This window comes from Coregonus lavaretus (genome assembly GCF_964263955.1).
Source record: "Coregonus lavaretus genome assembly, chromosome: 28".
In the NCBI taxonomy this organism is placed as follows: Eukaryota; Metazoa; Chordata; class Actinopteri; order Salmoniformes; family Salmonidae; genus Coregonus; species Coregonus lavaretus.
Window position 1 is genome coordinate 12,524,069 of NC_140015.1, and position 22,522 is coordinate 12,546,590.

Consider the following 22,522-nt stretch of genomic DNA (forward strand, 5'->3'; position numbering starts at 1 on the left):
ATGCTTACCGCTCATAACGGCAGCGCCATCGTACGCTTGGCCTACGAGGTTATTTTTGTAGTCCAGGCCATAACGTTCCAGTAAGTGTACTATTTTTCCAGTAAGCCCTGCTGCATCTAACCTCTCTGCAGATTCAAAATGGAGAAAACTCTCCTTAATGGCCCCATTGTAATAGTACCTGAGTGTGAAGGACATCTGTTCTTTTTTTGAAATATCCTTTGTTTCATCTGCCATGACGCTAAAAACCTCACTTTTCTTCACTTCTTCTATGATTTCAGACCGAACCATTTCTGCCAAACAACCCAAAACCTCATTCTGGATGATCTTGCTTGTGTACTTTGCATTGTGAATGGAAGTTAATCTTCTCTTAACAAGTTGGTCGTGGTTAGCAACTGTGTTAAGAATTTCCCTAAAGTTTCCTTTGTTAGTGGACCCTTCAGATTCATCATGTCCTCTTTGTGCTATGTTTTGTGTAGCTGTAAGCAACAGCACTTCCCCAACTGTTTTAATGTATGCCTGATTTTCTTGTACTTGTTTAGTGTGTTCTTTGTTAAGGAGATCTGTTAGTGTTGCGTCAGTTCTAACAGCTCTTTGATAATCCCTCCATGCGATCATTGCACACTTGTGTCGTTCAGACTTTGCATGTAGTGAAAACCCTGCATTTCTCATAGTTGCCTTTTTCCAGTTTGTAAAACCAGGTGTTGAAACAAAAACGGTGTCTGGGGCATTTGGTGTGCTAAAATGTCTACATGCATAGCAACATGTAGAGTCCGTCATTACAGAATACTCAAGCCATGGATGAGTAGTGTACCAGTTTGGTCTGAAGCTTCGTCTTCTGTCCCCCATCAGTGTGGTTGGGAATATCTTCAAGTTCGGCTGTACTGGTACGTCATACTTAGACTTGCTGATATCTGAAGAAGATGGACAGTAAACATAGGGCACAACTACAACATTTATTTACTGTATATCTGCATGTATTTCAAAATGTAGGCAAAGTATTTACTTAAAAAAAAAAACAGAGCCATATTGACACAAAAAAGAATTAACAGCAGAAAGCAGCATTTTAAGGACACCCAGCAGGCCTACCATTACATTGTAATTGCATTGCTTTGCAAATAGTAAGAACCTTCCTCATCACAAACCTGATGGTGCAGTACTTGATCCACATGGATCCACTTGCTGTCCCTCTGGCTGTTCATCTCTCTGTCCCTGTATGCTTTCTTCTTCATGCTTCTCACCCTCTTCTTCATTCTCCTCGCCCTCTTCTTCATTCTCCTCACCCTCTTCTTCATCCTCCTCACCCTCTTCTTCATCCTCCTCACCCTCTGGAATTTCCCTCTCTTTGTCAGACCCCTCACTTTCATCACATGCTGGCTCTCCCTCTTCCTCAACTTTCTCAAAACCTCGATTTGTTTCTCTCACTTTTTTGTTTGCTGGGGCAAAAAATGACTTTATGTCCCTTCCTCGTTTCATGATAACTATTAGAAGAAGAAAAAACGTAGGGGCATGCATTACATTTTGTTACCTAACCATCCCTCCCTACTTAACACTGGCAGATAACCTGTTGATTACTTTACTAAAAATTTATTTGTTATCGCGATGCAACAGCCAAGACGGATGAAGTTACGTGGTTAACATCACAACATTGTGTAGACCTAGCAAGGATAGCCTACTAACATTTGGATATTTGCTTCTGCTTCGATGAGTTTGCTTAGATATGATTACATTTCTAAACAAATCGAGACCAGACATTTAAAAACTTGATTTGATTTATGTGTGAGGAACAAAAGGAACATGTAGGCTATGTGCAAGAACAACAAGTCACTTATGATATTAAATCGTTTTGCTTACCTTCGACTCCTGCAAAATCGTAGCTCCTCTCGCAAATAGTAGTTGCTGAGCTCTCATTCACCGAAGCAGCACCACACGTGGCAGGCAGGCAGATGGCAGGATACAGTTTTTGGGTGCGCCACTCTAATTTACCCGTGTAGAACGTTGCCGTGTAGAGCGTTGCATTAGTTCCGCTTTTGGCGCTCGCGTGTAAAATAGTTATAAATTCATAATTTTTTATTTGGTCAGCACGGGGGGGCCACAGGGGTGGCCAGGGACATTTCCAGGCCCCGGCCTCCGTGTAAAACCGCCACTGGTGTGAGCTACAGCCCACCACGCGCAGACTGACTGGTTATGGTGGTGAACAGCTCCCAGTAAAAGGCACATGCACTCTCAAATGCAAATACAAGGAAAGGGACATGATGTTGGACTTTTACGTTGTTGACACTCGAGCACCTGCAGTGCTAGGTCTTAAAGCATGTTTAGACATGGACCTTATCAAGCTAGTTTTATCAGTGACAGCACCAGTAGAGATAGAGAATGTCATGGAGGAGTTTGCTGATGTTTTTACAGGAATAGGACTATTCCCAGGAGAATGTACCATTCACCTTGACCCAGACGCAACCCCTGTGGTCTACCCACCGAGAAAGATTCCACTTGCTCTCCGCGCCCGTCTGAAGAAAGAGTTGGAGAGCATGGAGCAATCTGACATCGTCACCAAGGTTACAGAACCGACGGATTGGGTCAACGCGTTAGTGGTGGTGGAGAAACCACGCACAGGCAAGCTCAGAGTATGTCTCGACCCAAGAGACTTGAACAAGGCTATCAAACGCCCCCATTACCCCTTACCGACGCTAGATGGCATCACACACAAGCTAGCGGGCGCACGCTACTTCAGTGTCATGGACGCCAGATCAGGCTACTGGGCTATCAAGCTCACAGAAGAGTCATCTAAGCTCACAACGTTCAACACACCGTTTGGACGCTACAGATTCCGTCGCCTGCCTTTTGGGATTATCTCAGCCCAAGACGAGTTTCAGCGAAAGATCGACGAGGTGTACGAAGGCCTCGACGGAGTCGTGGCAATTGTGGACGACATCCTTGTCTATGGTCGAACCAAAGAGGAACACGACAGAAACCTCAACGCGATGCTGCAAAGGTCCCGCGAGAGAGGAGTCCGGCTCAACCCCGAGAAGAGCACAGTCGGCGCTACAGAGGTCAGCTACTTCGGACATCTTCTCACAGCGAATGGAATCAAGCCAGATCCGCAGAAGATCTCAGCCATAAAGGAAATGGAGCCACCAAAGAACCGCGCAGAGCTGGAAACAGTGCTTGGCATGGTCAACTACTTAGCCAAGTTCGCACCCAGCCTCTCCAATGCTAATGCACCCCTGCGTCAGCTGCTAAAGCAGTCCAGTGAGTTCCTCTGGGACAACCAACACGACATCGCTTTCCAGAAAGTGAAAGACTTGATCACGAGAGAACCAGGACCAATCCTTGCCTACTACGACCCCAACAAAGAGCTCAGACTCCAGGTGGACGCGTCAAAGTATGGACTAGGGGCAGTGCTACTGCAAGAAGGAAAACCCATCGGCTACGCTTCCAAATCTCTCACAGACTGTGAAATCAACTACGCTAAAATTGAAAAGGAGCTGTACGCCATTCTGTTCGGATGTAAGCGTTTCCATCAGTATGTCTATGGACGACAAGTCATTGTGGAATCAGACCACAAGCCCCTCGAGTCAATCATGAGGAAACCGTTAGCCGCAGCCCCGCCAAGGCTACAGAGAATGATCCTTCAACTACAAAAATACGACTTCACAATCACTCACCGTCCAGGCAAAGACATCCCTGTCGCAGACACACTCTCCAGGAAGTTTCTTACCTACAAGGACAGCAGCCTCAGTGAAGGCATGGACATGCAGGTGCACACTGTGTACAGCAACTTACCAGTTAGTGACACAAAACTGAAGGAGATCCTAGCAGAAACAGAAAAAGACACACAACTCACACAGCTGAGGAAAGTCATACAGTCAGGATGGCCTGAGGAGAGGAGAAAATGCCCTCAGAGCGTCTCAGAGTTCTGGAACCATCGTGACGAACTATCACAGATCAAAGGAATGATTTTCAAAGGAGAGAAAATCATCATTCCTACCAGTCTCAGAGAAGAGATTTTGACAAAGATCCATGCTGGACACATGGGCATGGAAAAGTGCAAACAGAGAGCACGGGACATTTTGTTTTGGCCCGGAATGTGCAAACAAATAGAGGACATGGTTGGTAAATGCCCCACCTGTCTTGAACGACGCCCCTCAAACACCAAAGAGCCAATGTTACCTCACCACATGGGTGGTCTTAACCAATCATAGCACAGTATGATATGACAGTATAATGCATCGAATTACAATTCAGTATGCTGACACATATGAATATTACAGCGGGGTGCTCACAGATCCCAACGCTAGCTCTTAAAATGGCTTCGCTGCAACGCGCTGATGATGCGTGCACATGGTACCATTTCTCCAGATTTTTATTCCTGCTCGTAATTCCTTCCTGGCAGGCCTACAGGGGAGACATATGCATGTGGAGCACAAAGCTGCCAAGGAGATGTATGTTGGAGTATTTAGGAGGTCTACTTTACTGTTCTGTTCTCACCTAGACCCTCACCCTCTAGCATCGGTCAAGTCATCAACTGAAATCACCCCACCCATCAGACTGTGGTGCATTAAACACAGGCACTTTTCAGCCACAGTTTGGTGGGGCACAGCGGGATCACACACACACACGCATGTGCGCACACACACAGACACACACACAATTCCTTGTGGATATACAGTGGGGGAAAAAAGTATTTAGTCAGCCACCAATTGTGCAAGTTCTCCCACTTAAAAAGATGAGAGAGGACTGTAATTTTCATCATAGGTACACGTCAACTATGACAGACAAAATGAGAATTTTTTTTCCAGAAAATCACATTGTAGGATTTTTTATGAATTTCTCAATACTTTGTTATATACCCTTTGTTGGCAATGACACAGGTCAAACGTTTTCTCTAAGTCTTCACAAGGTTTTCACACACTGTTGCTGGTATTTTGGCCCATTCCTCCATGCAGATCTCCTCTAGAGCAGTGATGTTTTGGGGCTGTCGCTGGGCAACACAGACTTTCAACTCCCTCCAAAGATTTTCTATGGGGTTGAGATCTGGAGACTGGCTAGGCCACTCCAGGACCTTAAAATGCTTCTTACGAAGCCACTCCTTCGTTGCCCGGGCGGTGTGTTTGGGATCAATGTCATGCTGAAAGACCCAGCCACGTTTCATCTTCAATGCCCTTGCTGATGGAAGGAGGTTTTCACTCAAAATCTCACGATACATGGCCCCATTCATTCTTTCCTTTACACGGATCAGTCGTCCTGGTTCCTTTGCAGAAAAACATCCCCAAAGCATGATGTTTCCACCCCCATGCTTCACAGTAGGTATGGTGTTCTTTGGATGCAACTCAGCATTCTTTGTCCTCCAAACACGACGAGTTGAGTTTTTACCAAAAAGTTCTATTTTGGTTTCATCTGACCATATGACATTCTCCCAATCCTCTTCTGGATCATCCAAATGCACTCTAGCAAACTTCAGACGGGCCTGGACATGTACTGGCTTAAGCAGGGGGACACGTCTGGCACTGCAGGATTTGAGTCCCTGGCGGCGTAGTGTGTTACTGATGGTAGGCTTTGTTACTTTGGTCCCAGGTCTCTGCAGGTCATTCACTAGGTCCCCCCGTGTGGTACTGGGATTTTTGCTCACCATTCTTGTGATCATTTTGACCCGACGGGGTGAGATCTTGCGTGGAGCCCCAGATCGAGGGAGATTATCAGTGGTCTTGTATGTCTTCCATTTCCTAATAATTGCTCCCACAGTTGATTTCTTCAAACCAAGCTGCTTACCTATTGCAGATTCAGTCTTCCCAGCCTGGTGCAGGTCTACAATTTTGTTTCTGGTGTCCTTTGACAGCTCTTTGGTCTTGGCCATAGTGGAGTTTGGAGTGTGACTGTTTGAGGTTGTGGACAGGTGTCTTTTATACTGATAACAAGTTCAAACAGGTGCCATTAATACAGGTAACGAGTGGAGGACAGAGGAGCCTCTTAAAGAAGAAGTTACAGGTCTGTGAGAGCCAGAAATCTTGCTTGTTTGTAGGTGACCAAATACTTATTTTCCACCATAATTTGCAAATAAATTCATTAAAAATCCTACAATGTGATTTTCTGGATTTTTTTTTCTCAATTTGTCTGTCATAGTTGATCATACTGACCTATGATGAAAATTACAGACCTCTCTCATCTTTTTAAGTGGGAGAACTTGCACAATTGGTGGCTGACTGAATACTTTTTTCCCCCACTGTATATAAAACATTAAGGACACCTTCCTAATATTGAGTTGCACCCCCACTTTTTGCCCTCAGAACAGCCTTGGGACATGGACTCTTCAAGGTGTTAAAGAGTTCCACAGGGATGCTGGCCCATGTTGACTCCAATGCTTCCCACAGTTGTGTCAAATTGGCCGGATGTCTGTTGGGCCACTTAAATGTTTTGTTTTTCACATTCACCCTCTGATTGGCACACATACACAATCCATGTCTCAGTTGTCTCAAGGCTTGAAAATCCTTCTTTAAACTGCCCCCCCCCCCCCCTTCACCTACACTGATTGAAGTGGATTTAACAAATGACATCAATAACTTTCACCTGGATTCACCTGGTCAGTCTATGTCATGGAAAGAGGTGTTCTTAATATTTTGTACACTCAGTGTATGTCTCTGTGTGTGTGTGTGTGAGTGATGACAGCCAGGGCTTACTTCAGACAGGCCTAGGATCAGATGCCACATGCACCTACACTGAGCCCTCTGAATCAGGGCTCTTTTTGCGTCCCTGTCTTTTATGGGCAATCGGGTTTAACAGGTGGGCTTTGTGCAGAGGCGGGGCGGGCAGAGGATAGCATACCGTGATGGCTCCATTGTTCCCAGCACACGTCTGTGCTCTAACACACCGTTATACCACTGTGATACTGGGAACCTCAGACTCACAGAGCACTGCCTCTCTGATCCACTGGCGCTGGACATAAGCCTAGGACTGGCCTGATCCCTGATCCTTCACCTCTGACCTCTTATCCCCACTGGTCCGTTCTCTATACCTTCTCTCTCATTCTTTCTGTTTTGTCTCATCTCTATCCCTTTTCTTTGTCCTCTCTTCTCTTTCCACATTTCTATTCTCTCTCATCTCTGTCCTCTTCTCTCCCCTCTTCACTCTCCTCTTCCCTGCAACTCTTCATCGTGTCATTGCAGTAAATGAGAATGTGTTCTCTGTCAAGTTACCTCTCAAAACAAAGGTTAACGACACAATAAATAACAAATCCTTCTCTCCTCTCTCAGGAATGAAGCGTCCGTTCAGCCCATCCTCTGTATTGGATATGGAGGGACAGGAACAGGTTAGGAGTGGGGGTGGGGTTGACCCTGGACAGCGAGGCGTGCTGTGACCCCCAGGAGGAGGGGGTAGTCCTGGGGGAGCAGCCAGGACCAGGTGGGGGCGCCCTGCCCTCCTCTGACCACAGCAGGCCCAAGAGGGAGAGGAAGCAGCGTAGCTACACACTGTGTGACGTGTGTAACATCCAGCTCAACTCCCCAGCCCAGGCCCAGATACACTACAACGGCAAGTCTCACCAGAAGAGACTCAAACAGATAAGCAACGGGAAGATCCAGCATGGCAACACAGGTAGGACAACCCACCCACTTTCTGCCCTATTCTGCAGCTGTACCCTACTCTACCCCTAGACTGTTAGAAAAAAGGGTTCCAAAAGGGTTCCGCAGCTGTCCCCATAGGAGAAGCCTTTTCGGTTCCAGGTAGAACCCTTTTTGGTTCCAGGTAGAACTCTTTTGGTTTCCATGTATAACCCTCTGTGGAAAGGGTTCTACATGGAACCCAAAAGGGGTTCTTGAAAGGGTTATTCTATGGGCATAGCCGAATAACCATTTTTGGTTAAAGATATAACACTTTTTTCTAAGAGTGTACAGTACCCTATTCCACTATAAAACTCTAAGGCTGCTCACGTCTGTACCTCCTTACCAGGTGAGGAGAGAAATGATAGTGTGCACACTTTTGACAAAATGTGAATATGAGTTCTACCCCCCAATGACACATAAAGCTACATTATATAACCTAATAAGGTGCATCGGTACTGTGTTCTACCTGTTTCATCATACGTTCAGTACATTTCTAAGAGGATGCTGTGATAATGAGTATGACAAGTGAACATGGAGTGCTGCTACAGATGTAGGATCTTAATTTGATCACCCTGTCGCAGGAGAACTTTCCACATTGAAATTTCAGACATGATTTTCCTTTAAGAAAAATGTATCAACCCCTACAAAAATGTCCATTAATTATAATCCACATAATAATTCACATTTCTTGTTGCTGCAGGATTATTTTCCTGCTGTAGCAAACTGTCTCAATCTGTATAGATGTGTTGTGCCCTGGCTCTCAGTACAGGAGTACTAGTGTAATGTAGAAGTGTGTATGGAAGTGTGTAAGAGTAGAAGTGTGTATGGTGCTATATAGTCTTCCCTAGCCTGAGGCTGGACACAGAGGGAGGAGAACAAAGCTGAGTTAAGTCATTAATTGACTGACTAATTAATTGCTGGTTATTTTAGATCGTTCTTGTTCCTGCTCGCTCCAGGGTAGCTACTGCAGTGGCTGCAGTGGAGTTGCAGGTTTTCCCCATAGCTTTGAATATATAGTGAAACTGGCTACATGTTATGATGTTAGTCCTTTCTGTCTCCCACTCTCTCTTTGCTTGTAACCCTCCTACGCAGCTCGAAAACACTCTCACAAACCTGGAGAACCTGCTCTCAAACACTCATCACTCACTCTTGAATACTCTCTCTATCTCTATATCTCTCTCTCTCACACACACACACACACACACACACGCGCGCGCGCACACACATCTCCGCATGAAAACTACTCTGACCCACTTCAGGTGCAGAAATCTCATACAAACAGCACTTAATTACATAGCAACAGAGAGCACGGCAACGCTTGCCATGGCCACAGATTCTTTGGCCCTGATTGGCTGCTGGCAGGCTGCTGGAAGGCTGCTGGCAGGCTGCTGTAGGCATGGTGGTGCAGTGTGTTTCTACTCCAACCCTGTAGGGGGCAGCAGTGGGGACAGACCTCCCTTGAGACTGCCTGGAAACCATGGAACATCTGACTCAGCACTAGAGGAAGGTACACAAACAGTCAATAGTCACCCGCTTAGGTCGTTCAGATAACTGGCTTTGGCAGTTAGTATACACCTGGGATGGCTGTTCTTAAACACAATGTAGCAGCAGTAATCTGGAAAGCAGAGAGATCACGATACACCCATACAAACATACCACCTCTCCTCTCCTCCTCTCTTCTCCTGTCTCCTCTCCTTCTAGCCTCTCTCTCTCGCTCTCTTCTCTTTTGTCTCTCTCTTACTCTCACTCTCTCTCTTCCCCTCTCTCTCTCCCTCCCTCTCACCCTTCCCCTCTCTCACCCTCCGCCCCCCCCCCCTCTCTCTCTCTCTCTCTCTCTCTCTCTCTCTCTCTCTCTCTCTCTCTCTCTCTCTCCCTCTCTCCCTCTCTCTCTATGTAGTGACACAAGGAATAGTTGGCTTAATAATTCAGCCATGCTGCCTGCAGGTGTGTTGCTCATGTGGACGCCCTTCTTTGCAGTCCTCCCAACCGTCCTCCTTTCCCTTTCCTGATTGCTTCATTGCTTCAGTGAGCCAGCACGCAGAGCCCAGTCCAATGCCTTGTGGCCAGTCAGTCTTTAAGAAGGATGGGCAGAATGAGGCCTGACGTGGCCACTGACCGTCACTGTCTAAGGCATGGGTCAGCTAGGGCAAGGTCTGACTCAGACCAACACACACACATACACACACCCATGCTTTGTCCCTAGCACCCTGGCACAGCTCCGGCAGCAGAGAGCGATGGGGTGAGAGAGAGAGAAGGGGAGGGAGTGTGTGAGTTTGTGTGGTGTACGGTGCAGATTCCCTCTGACACACAGTCACAATCATGCAGCCTTATCTCTGCTCACCTTCTGCTGACTCCCACAGGCCCACAGCCTCAGTTCACACACACACACACACACACATGTTGTTTGCAAGCTTTGTGGATGTTGAAGGGTGCGTGATGTGTGTTTCGAGTAAATGTGTATTCCTGTGTGTTTGTGTGTGTGTGTGTGTGTGTGTGTGTGTGTGTGTGTGTGTGTGTGTGTGTGTGTGTTTGTGTGTGTGTGTGTGTGTGTGTGTGTGTGTGTGTGTGTGTCTTCCAACGAATCCTCTCCATGTCGGCTTGTGTTACCCTTCCTCTTTGCTTCACTGAACTGACAGAGGGTTTTCTGCTCTCTCTCTCTCAATTCAATTTCAATTTTTCAATTTAAGGGCTTTATTGGCATGGGAAACGTATGTTAACATTGCCAAAGCAAGTGAAGTAGATAGTAAACAAAAGTGAAATAAACAATAAATATTAACAGTAAACATTACACTCAGAAGTTCCAAAAGAATAAAGACATTTCAAATGTCATATTATGTATACAGTGGGGAAAAAAAGTATTTAGTCAGCCACCAATTGTGCAAGTTCTCACACTTAAAAAGATGAGAGCGGCCTGTAATTTTCATCATAGGTACACGTCAACTATGACAGACAAAATGAGAAAAAAAAATCCAGATAATCACATTGTAGGATTTTTAATGAATTTATTTGCAAATTATGGTGGAAAATAAGTATTTGGTCAATAACAAAAGTTTCTCAATACTTTGTTATATACCCTTTGTTGGCAATGACACAGGTCAAACGTTTTCTGTAAGTCTTCACAAGGTTTTCACACACTGTTGCTGGTATTTTGGCCCATTCCTCCATGCAGATCTCCTCTAGAGCAGTGATGTTTTGGGGCTGTCGCTGGGCAACACGGACTTTCAACTCCCTCCAAAGATTTTCTATGGGGTTGAGATCTGGAGACTAGCTAGGCCACTCCAGGACCTTGAAATGCTTCTTACGAAGCCACTCCTTCGTTGCCCGGGCGGTGTGTTTGGGATCATTGTCATGCTGAAAGACCCAGCCACGTTTCATCTTCAATGCCCTTGCTGATGGAAGGAGGTTTTCACTCAAAATCTCACGATACATGGCCCCATTCATTCTTTCCTTTACACGGATCAGTCGTCCTGGTCCCTTTGCAGAAAAACAGCCCCAAAGCATGATGTTTCCACCCCCATGCTTCACAGTAGGTATGGTGTTCTTTGGATGCAACTCAGCATTCTTTGTCCTCCAAACACGACGAGTTGAGTTTTTACCAAAAAGTTCTATTTTGGTTTCATCTGACCATATGACATTCTCCCAATCCTCTTCTGGATCATCCAAATGCACTCTAGCAAACTTCAGACGGGCCTGGACATGTACTGGCTTAAGCAGGGGGACACGTCTGGCACTGCAGGATTTGAGTCCCTGGCGGCGTAGTGTGTTACTGATGGTAGGCTTTATTACTTTGGTCCCAGCTCTCTGCAGGTCATTCACTAGGTCCCCCCGTGTGGTTCTGGGATTTTTGCTCACTGTTCTTGTGATCATTTTGACCCCACGGGGTAAGATCTTGCGTGGAGCCCCAGATCTAGGGAGATTATCAGTGGTCTTGTATGTCTTCCATTTCCTAATAATTGCTCCCACAGTTGATTTCTTCAAACCAAGCTGCTTACCTATTGCAGATTCAGTCTTCCCAGCCTGGTGCAGGTCTACAATTTTGTTTCTGGTGTCCTTTGACATCTCTTTTGTCTTGGCCATAGTGGAGTTTGGAGTGTGACTGTTTGAGGTTGTGGACAGGTGTCTTTTATACTGATAACAAGTTCAAACTGGTGCCATTAATACAGGTAATGAGTGGAGGACAGAGGAGCCTCTTAAAGAAGAAGTTAGAGGTATGTGAGAGCCAGAAATCTTGCTTGTTTGTAGGTGACCAAATACTTATTTTCCACCATAATTTGCAAATAAATTCATAAAAAATCCTACAATGTGTTTTTCTGGAAAAAAAATCTCAATTTGTCTGTCATAGTTGACGTGTACCTATGATGAAAATTACAGGCCTCTCTCATCTTTTTAAGTGGGAGAACTTGCACAATTGGTGGCAGACTAAATACTTTTTTCCCCCACTGTATATACAGTGTTGTAACAATGTGCAAATAGTTAAAGTACAAATGGGAAAATAAGTCAACATAAATATGCGTTGTATTTACAATGGTGTTTGTTCTTCACTGGTTGCCCTTTTCTTGTGGCAACAGGTCACAGATCTTGCTGCTGTGATGGCACACGGTGGTTTTTCACCCAGTAGATAAGGGAGTTTATAAAAAATGGGTTTGTTTTCGAATTCTTTGTGAATCTCTGTAATCTGAGGGAAATATGTGTCTCTAATATGGTCATACATTTGTCTGGAGGGTAGGAAGTGCAGCTCAGTTTCCACCTCATTTTGTGGGCAGTGTGCACATAGCCTGTCTTCTCTTGAGAGCCAGGTCTGCCTACGGCGGCCTTTCTCAATAGCAAGGCTATGCTCACTGAGTCTGTACATAGTCAAAGCTTTCCTTAAGTTTGGGTCAGTCACAGTGGTCAGGTATTCTGCCACTGTGTACTCTCTGTTTAGGGCCAAATAGCATTCTAGTTTGCTCTGTTTTTTTGTTAGTTCTTTCCAATGTGTCAAGTAATTCACTTTTTGTTTTCTCATGAATTGGTTGGGTCTAATTGTGTTGTTGTTGTTGTCCTGGGGCTCTGTGGGGTCTGTTTGTGTTTGTGAACAGAGCCCCAGGACCAGCTTACTTAGGGGACTCTTCTCCAAGTTTCTTTTTTTTTTTTTTTTTTTTTTTCAGGGGGTAGATCAGCTTAATATTGCAGATAGATTGTAACTTCTATTAATGTAATTGTCTGCATCACTTCCAATCCCCCATGTTTTTTATATATATATACTCCCCTTTATTACTTTTCAACCCCGCCATCCTTTCCCTACTTGGGGTAAATTAGTGAACAACAATGCCCAGGCCTCTACTTCCAGCCTATACTTACTATCTACACCTTATGGACACAGTCAATTTTACAATAATTCTATTTTATTTGTTTTTTTAGTTTTTTGCTCCTGAACTTCTTCTACTCTCAACCTCTCCGATCATTTTCATGATGTCTATCCGGTTTGCTTCTATATGCCATATCTTTCTAACTGTGCTCTTTCCCAAAAGCTCCCAACATACAACCTATATACTTATTATGGACACAGTATGCTTACATTATTAGTTATCTTGTTATTATTTGTTGTTATTTGTTATTAGTCCCATCCTTCAACTCCATTCAATACCTCCCATCTATCTCTTAACACCATCCATATACTCTTATCCAAGTTAATCTCTCTGTAGGTGATGGCTTTGTTATGGAAGGTTTGGGAATCGCTTCCTTTTAAGTGGTTATAGAATTTAACGGCTCATTTCTGGATTTTGATAATTAGCGGGTATCGGCCTAATTCTGCTCTGCATGCATTATTTTGTGTTTTTTGTTGTACACAGAGGATATTTTAGCAGAATTCTGCAATTTGGTGTTTGTCCCATTTTGTGAATTCTTGGTTGGTGAGCAGACCCCAGACCTCACAACCATAAAGGGTAATAGGTTCTATAACTGATTCAAGTATTTTTTGCCAGATCCTAATTGGTATGTCAAATGTTATGTTCCTTTTGATGGCATAGAAGGCCCTTCATGCCTTGTCTCTCAGATAGTTCACAGCTTTGTGGAAGTTACCTGTGGCACTGATGTTTAGGCCGAGGTATGTATAGTTTTTTGTGTGCTCTAGGGCAACGGTGTCTAGATGGAATTTGTATTTGTGGTCCTGGCAACTGTCAGGGCCGAGGTCTGACAGAATCTGTGCAGAAGATATAGGTGCTGCTGTAGGCCCTCCTTGGTTGGTGACAGAAGCACCAGATCATCAGCAAACATAAAGACATTTGACTTCAGATTCTAGTAGGGTGAGGCCGGGTGCTGCAGACTGTTCTCTTTCTCTCTCTCTCTCTCTCTCTCTCTCTCTCTCTCTCTCTCTCTCAAAACCCCAGCACAGGGTGATGGGCAACAACAGTGAATCTAAAAAGGCTTTCATTTCAGCTTCAGCTGTATATGACGGTAAAACTTTACTTAAAGCATTCAGGTATAATGCATTGGTAGTTGTTATAAGCATGTATAAGCCCCTGTTGTGTTTTATAAATCAACTGAAATATGTTATTTCTTTCTGTGGTATTTTGTTTTACATATTCTAAATGGCTACTGTACTTTTTACATTTTGTGGTCATTTTGTGGTCATTTTGTGATTATTTTCAAACCTCTTCAAACTACTCCTATAACAAAATAAGAACTGAGAAACAGATGATGCTAAAACAAGTATCATTTATTAGAAAATATGATATTGTATTATTTGGAATGCAAATGAACAATGTCCTGTATGGGCACGTTATTCAGTGTTTCCCCTTGTTGGACTGACGGCGGAGGCGGCGGGCTCTCTTCTTAGTTGAACCACGGGTGGTCACCAACACTGGAGCGGTTTGAGCATCTTTACAGCTGTCTGTCTCCCTCTCAGCTCCTCTCTCCTTTTGCTCATCTCCATGGAGCTCTAATGCGACCATTATCTATGGAAAGAAAATAAACTTAGTCTTATTAGGAAAACAAAACCATATTTTAATTCATGTTCCAAGGTCAAATGAATTGATAACAATGTGGTGATTTCTTAAGTCTTTACAGTGACATGTAAGTAATACTGTATGTCAGCTTAGGCAATATATATATAACTACAAAGGGTAAATGTCACTATTTGGACCTATTCTATTGTTGTTCTTAAAGCCTTTCTCAGACCCCCTCATACCCCTAATCTCTCTTTCACATCACATTACCTGCAGTAGTCCTCTCACACTGATGGTGAGCAGCAGGCCCATTCCGTACAACCAGCAGCAGAGAGCCAGAAACATGCAGCATGCAGCCTCTATCCTCCTCTCTTCTGCCCCATTAATCACTTCCACCATCTTCTTCCACACAAGCTCACTTGCTCCCGCTCTCTCCCTACTCCTGAGCTCAGCTACTCGGGGGCGACGCGTTCTGCGGCTGGCCGTAGAATCACTTGTTGTCTGGTGCAAAGCACTAACATCTCTGTATTTCTGGTCAATACTGTTTCTGGTCTGGGTGGTGGTGGGCTTGTCCAAGCCACAATGGCCCATAGGGCAGGAGCCTATCTCCTGTTTTTGTAGCAAGAGGCAGCTTGATGTACACCCCCTGGATAGGACACAAGTCTGTCGCAGGGCCTTACCCCCAATCCATCTCCTAAATGTGTGCCAAGCTGAGAGACACCGGGTCCCGTTTTTAGAGTCTTTGGTATGATTGGACCGCGGATAAACCACCCGACCTTCCAATCTCAGGGCGGACACGCTAACGACAAGGCCACTGAGTTGGTTAGTGTTGTTTGTAGCTACCCGGGTAGCAGTGGGTTCCAAGCTGACCATAACACAAGCCTCTCCGGTGCACTTGTGCAAACTGTGTCCAGTGGTCTCGTTGGTGTTCTGTGTGGTCCAGGGTCGTTGATGGAAGTTGATGGTGTTGGTCTTCTTCCACACAAGCTCACTTGCTCCCGCTCTCTCCCTACTCCTGAGCTCAGCTACTCGGGGGCGACGCGTTCTGCGGCTGGCCGTAGAATCACTGGTTGTCTGGTGCAAAGCACTAACATCTCTGTATTTCTGGTCAATACTGTCTCTGGTCTGGGTGGTGGTGGGCTTGTCGAAGCCACAATGGCCCATAGGGCAGGAGCCTATCTCCTGTTTTTGTAGCATGAGGCAGCTTGATGTACACCCCCTGGATAGGACACAAGTCTGTCGCAGGGCCTTACCCCCAATCCATCTCCATAATGTTTCCCAAGCTGAGAGGCACCAGGTCCCGTTTTTAGAGTCTTTGGTATGATTGGACCGCGGATAAACCACCCGACCTTCCAATCTCAGGGCGGACACGCTAACGACAAGGCCACTGAGTTGGTTAGTGTTGTTTGTAGATACCCGGGTAGCATTGGGTTCCAAGCTGACCAGAACACAAGCCTCTCCGGTGCACTTGTGCAAACTGTGTCCAGTGGTCTCGTTGGTGTTCTGTGTGGTCCAGGGTCGTTGATGGAAGTTGATGGTGTTGGTCTTCTTCCACACAAGCTCACTTGCTCCCGCTCTCTCCCTACTCCTGAGCTCAGCTACTCGGGGGCGACGCGTTCTGCGGCTGGCCGTAGAATCACTGGTTGTCTGGTGCAAAGCACTAACATCTCTGTATTTCTGGTCAATACTGTCTCTGGTCTGGGTGGTGGTGGGCTTGTCGAAGCCACAATGGCCCATAGGGCAGGAGCCTATCTCCTGTTTTTGTAGCATGAGGCAGCTTGATGTACACCCCCTGGATAGGACACAAGTCTGTCGCAGGGCCTTACCCCCAATCCATCTCCATAATGTGTGCCAAGCTGAGAGGCACCAGGTCCCGTTTTTAGAGTCTTTGGTATGATTGGACCGCGGATAAACCACCCGACCTTCCAATCTCAGGGCGGACACGCTAACGACAAGGCCACTGAGTTGGTTAGTGTTGTTTGTAGCTACCCGGGTAGCAGTGGGTTCCAAGCTGACCATAACACAAGCCTCTCCGGTGCACTTGTGCAAACTGTGTCCAGTGGTCTCGTTGGTGTTCTGTGTGGTCCAGGGTCGTTGATGGAAGTTGATGGTGTTGGTCTTCTTCCACACAAGCTCACTTGCTCCCGCTCTCTCCCTACTCCTGAGCTCAGCTACTCGGGGGCGACGCGTTCTGCGGCTGGCCGTAGAATCACTGGTTGTCTGGTGCAAAGCACTAACATCTCTGTATTTCTGGTCAATACTGTTTCTGGTCTGGGTGGTGGTGGGCTTGTCGAAGCCACAATGGCCCATAGGGCAGGAGCCTATCTCCTGTTTTTGTAGCATGAGGCAGCTTGATGTACACCCCCTGGATAGGACACAAGTCTGTCGCAGGGCCTTACCCCCAATCCATCTCCATAATGTCTCGTTGGTGTTCTGTGTGGTCCAGGGTCGTTGATGGAAGTTGATGGTGTTGGTGTTCAGTTCAATGTGAGGCATGCTGGCCCACTGCCAAATGCCCATGGGGGGCATCAGGTTATCCCGAAAATCCTTGCCGTCCAGAATGTGTAATGCCAAGATTACATATACCAACAATTTAATACTGGAAGAGTACAAAGCCATCTCTCAATCAGTAAAATTAAAAAAGCAACTACTCTGTACAGAGATAGGTGAGTTGTGGTGTTAAGAATGTTTGATAGGAATGTTGTGCCATACAGTGGTCTATGATGTCATAGAGGGCATCCAACATGTCACCTAGGTGAAGAGAACTAGCATGTCACCCCACCCTCCTTTATGACATCATTGCGATATAGATGCGGTAAAGAGGTTAATCGAACTCAACCAAAACAAAGGAATTGCCATGGCTGTGAGGGAAAGGGCTGTGAGGGAAAGGGCTGTGTGGGAAAGGGCTGTGGGGGAAGATCCTGAGTCTCCTCATTGCCCTCCTCATTGATCCCATGTGGCTTAGTTGGTAGAGTGTGGCGCTTGCAACGCCAGGATTGTGGATTCGATTCCCATGGGGGACCAGAAAGAAAAGTGTATGCGCTTACAAGTCGCTCTGGATGATTTAGCCTATTGTTTATATGTGTATTTCACACTATGTTGAGGTAGAAATTGGAGTATAATGTTTGTATGGATGTCAACCCCAATACATATTAATGTCATCGTTACCAATCAAATGCATTACAGTTAGAAACGACTTTGACTACCATCAACGATTTCTGTATGCTAGGTATGCTAACAAGCTTACACGAACGGGAGTTAGCATTTAGCAGTCACTTCTTCTAAACCTGAAAAGGGACAACTTCTACATGGTATGCAGTGATAACAGACACATTTATCCAAATCGGACTTAAGTAAGCACATTGTGGGCCTGTTACACTTCATAAATCATGACGGATTTGATGAATATCCACTTTGTTGGATCAGATTTGTTGAATGTGGTCAATGCAACGTCTGCATTCCATTGACTCCTTTACTGCATCTATGGTCAAGTGAAAACCATAGAATTAGGAATTTGAATACTCTAATTTAAAATGTTATTTAATAGGATCTCTATGTTGAAAACTCTGGTATTTCTCATCCTAAAGCTTGTTCTCCATATTATTTTTCAATGTTTTAAATGATGTGCCAACATGTTTTGAGCACTTTTATCTTCAAAACTAGATTTTTAGTGGCTCTCTCTTGTCCCTTTGCAGCAGATATATAGTGAGCAATATGTTTGGAACATCAAATTGCAATAAAATCACAGTATCAAATTGCAATACATATAGAATCGCAATACATATCGTATCAGCACCTAAGTATCATGTTAATATTGTATCGTGAGGTCCTTGGCAATTCCCAGCCCTACTGTTCACCACTGCCCCATAAACTACCAGCCACCATTGTCTCTATCCTTCTATTGAGGGAGCCAGACCATAATCCCCCCTAATTAGGATCAGCTTGGCCATCGCCCCACTCTAGGACGGCAGCACCAGCCAGCCAGTGTTACGCCCCTGAAAAAGGGGAGAAATAATCACGAGAGTGATGCAGTTATGTTTCCTCAATGAAAACTTTAGTATAATCCTTTTACAAAAATATCACATTTTACAGAACAACAGATCTACAGGAACTAGATAGTTTTGTAGGGTACAAAGCTTATTCAAGTCACAACAGCATAAACTGTAATTCACTAAAACATATACAAATGTTTCAATATAACTGTCAAACACAAAGTAGCTTTAGCTCAGTAACCCATAACTACATTTATCAACCATGTCAACAAAGTATTCTAAACACATTATACAAATAACCCCAAAATATATTATTAACAGCGCACATGTTCATTCACAATTAACATAAAATGGCAGCTACTCTCAGTACGAAGCTATTCTTCGCTGCAACCGAGCAGGTTTCACTCACACACGCACCTATTACTCTCTTCAACTTAACTCCAACTTACTCAAGATGTTACTAAAACATACCTTAAACTCTCTTGACATGTTAGCAAGTTATTACATTCAAATTAACTCATTTTATATCAATAACGTACCTGAAAAAGGGGAGAAATAATCACGAGAGTGATACAGTTATGTTTCCTCACTGAAAAAGACCGCGATTTCCCTGGGAAGTTGGGTGGAGACCAGAGCAATCGATCTCAGGCTCATAGATTAAGAGCATTTAGTAGATCACAGATTAACACTTTTACCCTTAAATTAGGCACCACAAAATAAAGTAGTCAATATAACGTTTACACATTCCTCTTACAATTTTTACCCTTTGTACACTTGACGGATTTTAACCTTTTAACACAATTATGAATTTTATCAATCTCTATGAACTAGTACTGAATGCATGATCTTTTTAACCTTAGATATTTTAAGATCCTTACATACCATGAACTTACTAATACTTTTTAGTGTATAACAGGCTATGAATATGTCCTTTAACCTGTCACACCAGCGCCTCCCAAAATATTTTGAGAGCCAATTAAAAGAGGCGTAGAGTCTGCCGGGGCGGGACAGGTCCACTAACATGTGGATGAGATGCATGTTGGGATAGCTCTTCCTCCTCTTAATTTAGTGGGAGGGAGGGAGGGAGGGGGGCTTGGTCTGATTTGACCTGATGTCACTAGAGGGGGTGGATGCTCAGACCACAGTAAAGGCTGTGTCTGTGTCTGAGTTACTATTGTTTATTTTCTGCTTGGCATCTCTTTTCATATCTTCGAGAATTGATAAAGCATGCTATTGTGGTGTGGGTGTCTCTATGTTTGTGTGTGTGTGTGTGTGTGTGTTTGGGTGTGTCTCTGTATGTTTTTATGTGAGACTGAGAGAGATACTCTGACTCTACCTCTTTCTTGGTTCTGATCTTTCCACGGCCTATGATAAAGCTTCTTGTTGTGATGTGTGTGTCTGCATGTGTGAGTCAGTGTGTGTCTCTTCATGGTCCCTGTCTGTCTCTATCTCTCTCTCACACTCTGTTTTAATAAAGCGTGAGGGATTGGATTAAAGGCTGGGATTTTCTGCATGAATGCATTTGCGCATCTGCGTTTTATTTTTGTGCCGCCTCGCCATTTTCCCATTTTATTTATTCCCTGTGGAGTGAAATGACTTTCCTCACTCACTGTGCCTTTGGACATATATGTGTCATAGTGTGCGTATGCGTGTGTGCACGTGCTTTTGTGCATGTGTCATGTTGTTTGCAGCAGCGTCGAGACACACCTTAAGCCCTGCGTATCACCACATGTGGCTAGTCAGTCCCTGATCGGTCCATCTGATGTGTCTGTCAGCCACATACATTTTTAAAAACATTTTTGTCATTTAGCAGACGCTCTTATCCAGAGCGACTTACAGTTAGTGAGTGCATACATTATTTTATTTTTCATACTGGCTCCCCGTGGGAATTGAACCCACAACCCTGGCGTTGCAAACGCCATGCTCTACCATCTGAGCTACATCCCTGCCGGCCATTCCCTCCCCTACCCTGGACGACGCTGGGCCAATTGTGCGCCGCCCCATGGGTCTCCCGGTCGCGGCTGGCTACGACAGAGCCTGGATTCGAACCAGGATCTCTAGTGGCACAGCTAGCACTGCGATGCAGTGCCTTAGACCACTACGCCACTCGGGAGACAGTACACATCCCTATGCCGTCAATAGAAGACTCCAGTGAAAGAATATCTCTAATATAATCGATCATCTCTAATACAGAAACCTTCCCTGTCTCCTCATAGCATATGCCAACATTTCTATTTCCATAAATGACGTTTGGCTATGTAGCCATGTACTCTGTCTCTGCCCCCCTCGCCCTGGGGTTTGGTCCTTCGTGTCCCGCCGGTTTAGACTCTGGGAAAAGGTTGTGTTTCGGATCGGCACGCAGGGCCCAGTGGAGCGGGAAAAGTCTGGAGCAGGGAGATGGTACGGAGAGGAGAAGGAATAGACCACCACACGTCTGTCTGTCTTTACTGTTTACCCATGTCTGCCTGTCTGTATGTCTTGTCTGACTGTTTGCCTGTCTGTCTGTCGGTCTGTCCTGTGGAGACTAGGCCATACTCACTATCTGTTATTATCTAGTATAAATATCCAAAGCATATCCAAAGCTTTTGTTGTCACACAGCGCTCTGTCAAATTAATAGAACGGTGTGCCACTTTCTTAAATGTCACAGAATATCAATCCGTACTTTTCCTCAGTTCCCTTTTTAACACATTTTCTCTCTTATCAAACCGACCTCATGCAGTGTTCAACCATAGAATTATATATGTTTGTGTTCAACATCCTGTTCCATTCTCTGTTTGTAATGGATGTCTAGTCATCATAACAGCCTTGTCTGTTTGGTTGCCCCCCGCTACTGGAGATGTCCACCACTCCACCCCCTCCACCCCAGGCCCTTGGTGAGAAAGCCCAAAGAAAGGCTGTGTTTCTGGGCAGTACAAGGCCTCACTTCCCCCTCTCTTCCTGCAGCATATTATCCATCCTCCAGGCCCCATAAAAAATTTTCTCACGTTTATTTAACCAGATAAGTCAATTGAGAACCAATTCTCATTTACAATAACGACCTGGCCAATAGTCATAACATTGCAACAGTGAACAGGACAACACGCAATACCACAAAAAAAGAAAAATACACACTACACAGAGGAAATGTACAAATTCATCAAAAATACAACAATAAGAAATTCACAGTGGGTTCGAGCAGAAAAGTCCAAGGCAACACAGCAGACTTAATGATCAGCAGGTACATTGATCAGACAGCAGCTCAGTTAATATGTTTTTGAAGGAGTGTGGTGGGATGAATGTGTCAAATATGAGGGTGTCATGGCCCCTAAGAAGACCCAGATTACACCAGAGTGGCTTAGTACCTCTGATAGAGGGATAGAGGGATAGTGGAGGAGAGAGGTGCTGGGCGGTGGGAGATAGAGGCTGATAAAGGGGGCACTGAGTAAAGGAAAGACAGGGAGGCAAATGGATGAAGGGGAGGGAGGGAGGGAGGGAGGGAGGGAGGGAGGGAGGGAGGGAGGGAGGGGGGACACAGATAAACACTGTCATTTACCCAGTGAAGCGGGGCTGCCCAGTAATGGACACATGATAGATGGCCATTGGAAGTTTGTACTAACTCAAAGTTCACACACACTTACCATCCGTCACGTCTGATCTGGAAGGAGGAAGGATACCGTCTAAACTCCAGTGGTAAACGCTTTCCTTGACTAGGCCTCACAGACAGACATAGAGAGGGACTGCCATGTATTGCACAAAACAAACCCTGAAATAGATATCTCATCTCATTGGCAATTAGGCAAGATGACAGTGTTTCTCTGTCAGTGGACCCTGTGAATGAACACACACACACAAACACACACACACACAGTTCTGTTTGTGACTCTCTTTAATTGAATCACATGGTCACGCTCGTCATCTTTGATTGGCAGACAGATCTGGTTAGCCTGGGTACCATTCTTTTTAGCTAACATTCCACTCCTTGTAGCCTACTCTGTGTCATATGCCAAATATGCTAGTGCTCAACCTCCCACC

The 22,522-nt window shown here is 45.0% G+C and overlaps 2 protein-coding genes across 2 annotated transcripts in view; one reads left to right on the plus strand and one right to left on the minus strand.

The window, feature by feature from the left end:
* The window catches only part of LOC311104443 (zinc finger protein 385C-like), a gene marked incomplete at both ends in the record, with an annotated part of 664,983 nt that overhangs the window by 499,390 nt on the left and 143,071 nt on the right, over positions 1–22,522 (minus strand). The gene's annotated exons all lie outside the window — the stretch shown is intronic.
* The window catches only part of LOC311103813 (uncharacterized protein), a gene marked incomplete at its 5' end in the record, with an annotated part of 27,725 nt that continues 5,203 nt past the window's right edge, over positions 1–22,522 (plus strand). The window contains 2 exons of the mRNA XM_084145458.1: positions 1–80; positions 7,295–7,584. Coding sequence (XP_084001584.1) covers positions 1–80; positions 7,295–7,584 — 370 coding nt within the window. The remainder of the gene's footprint in view (positions 81–7,294; positions 7,585–22,522) is intronic.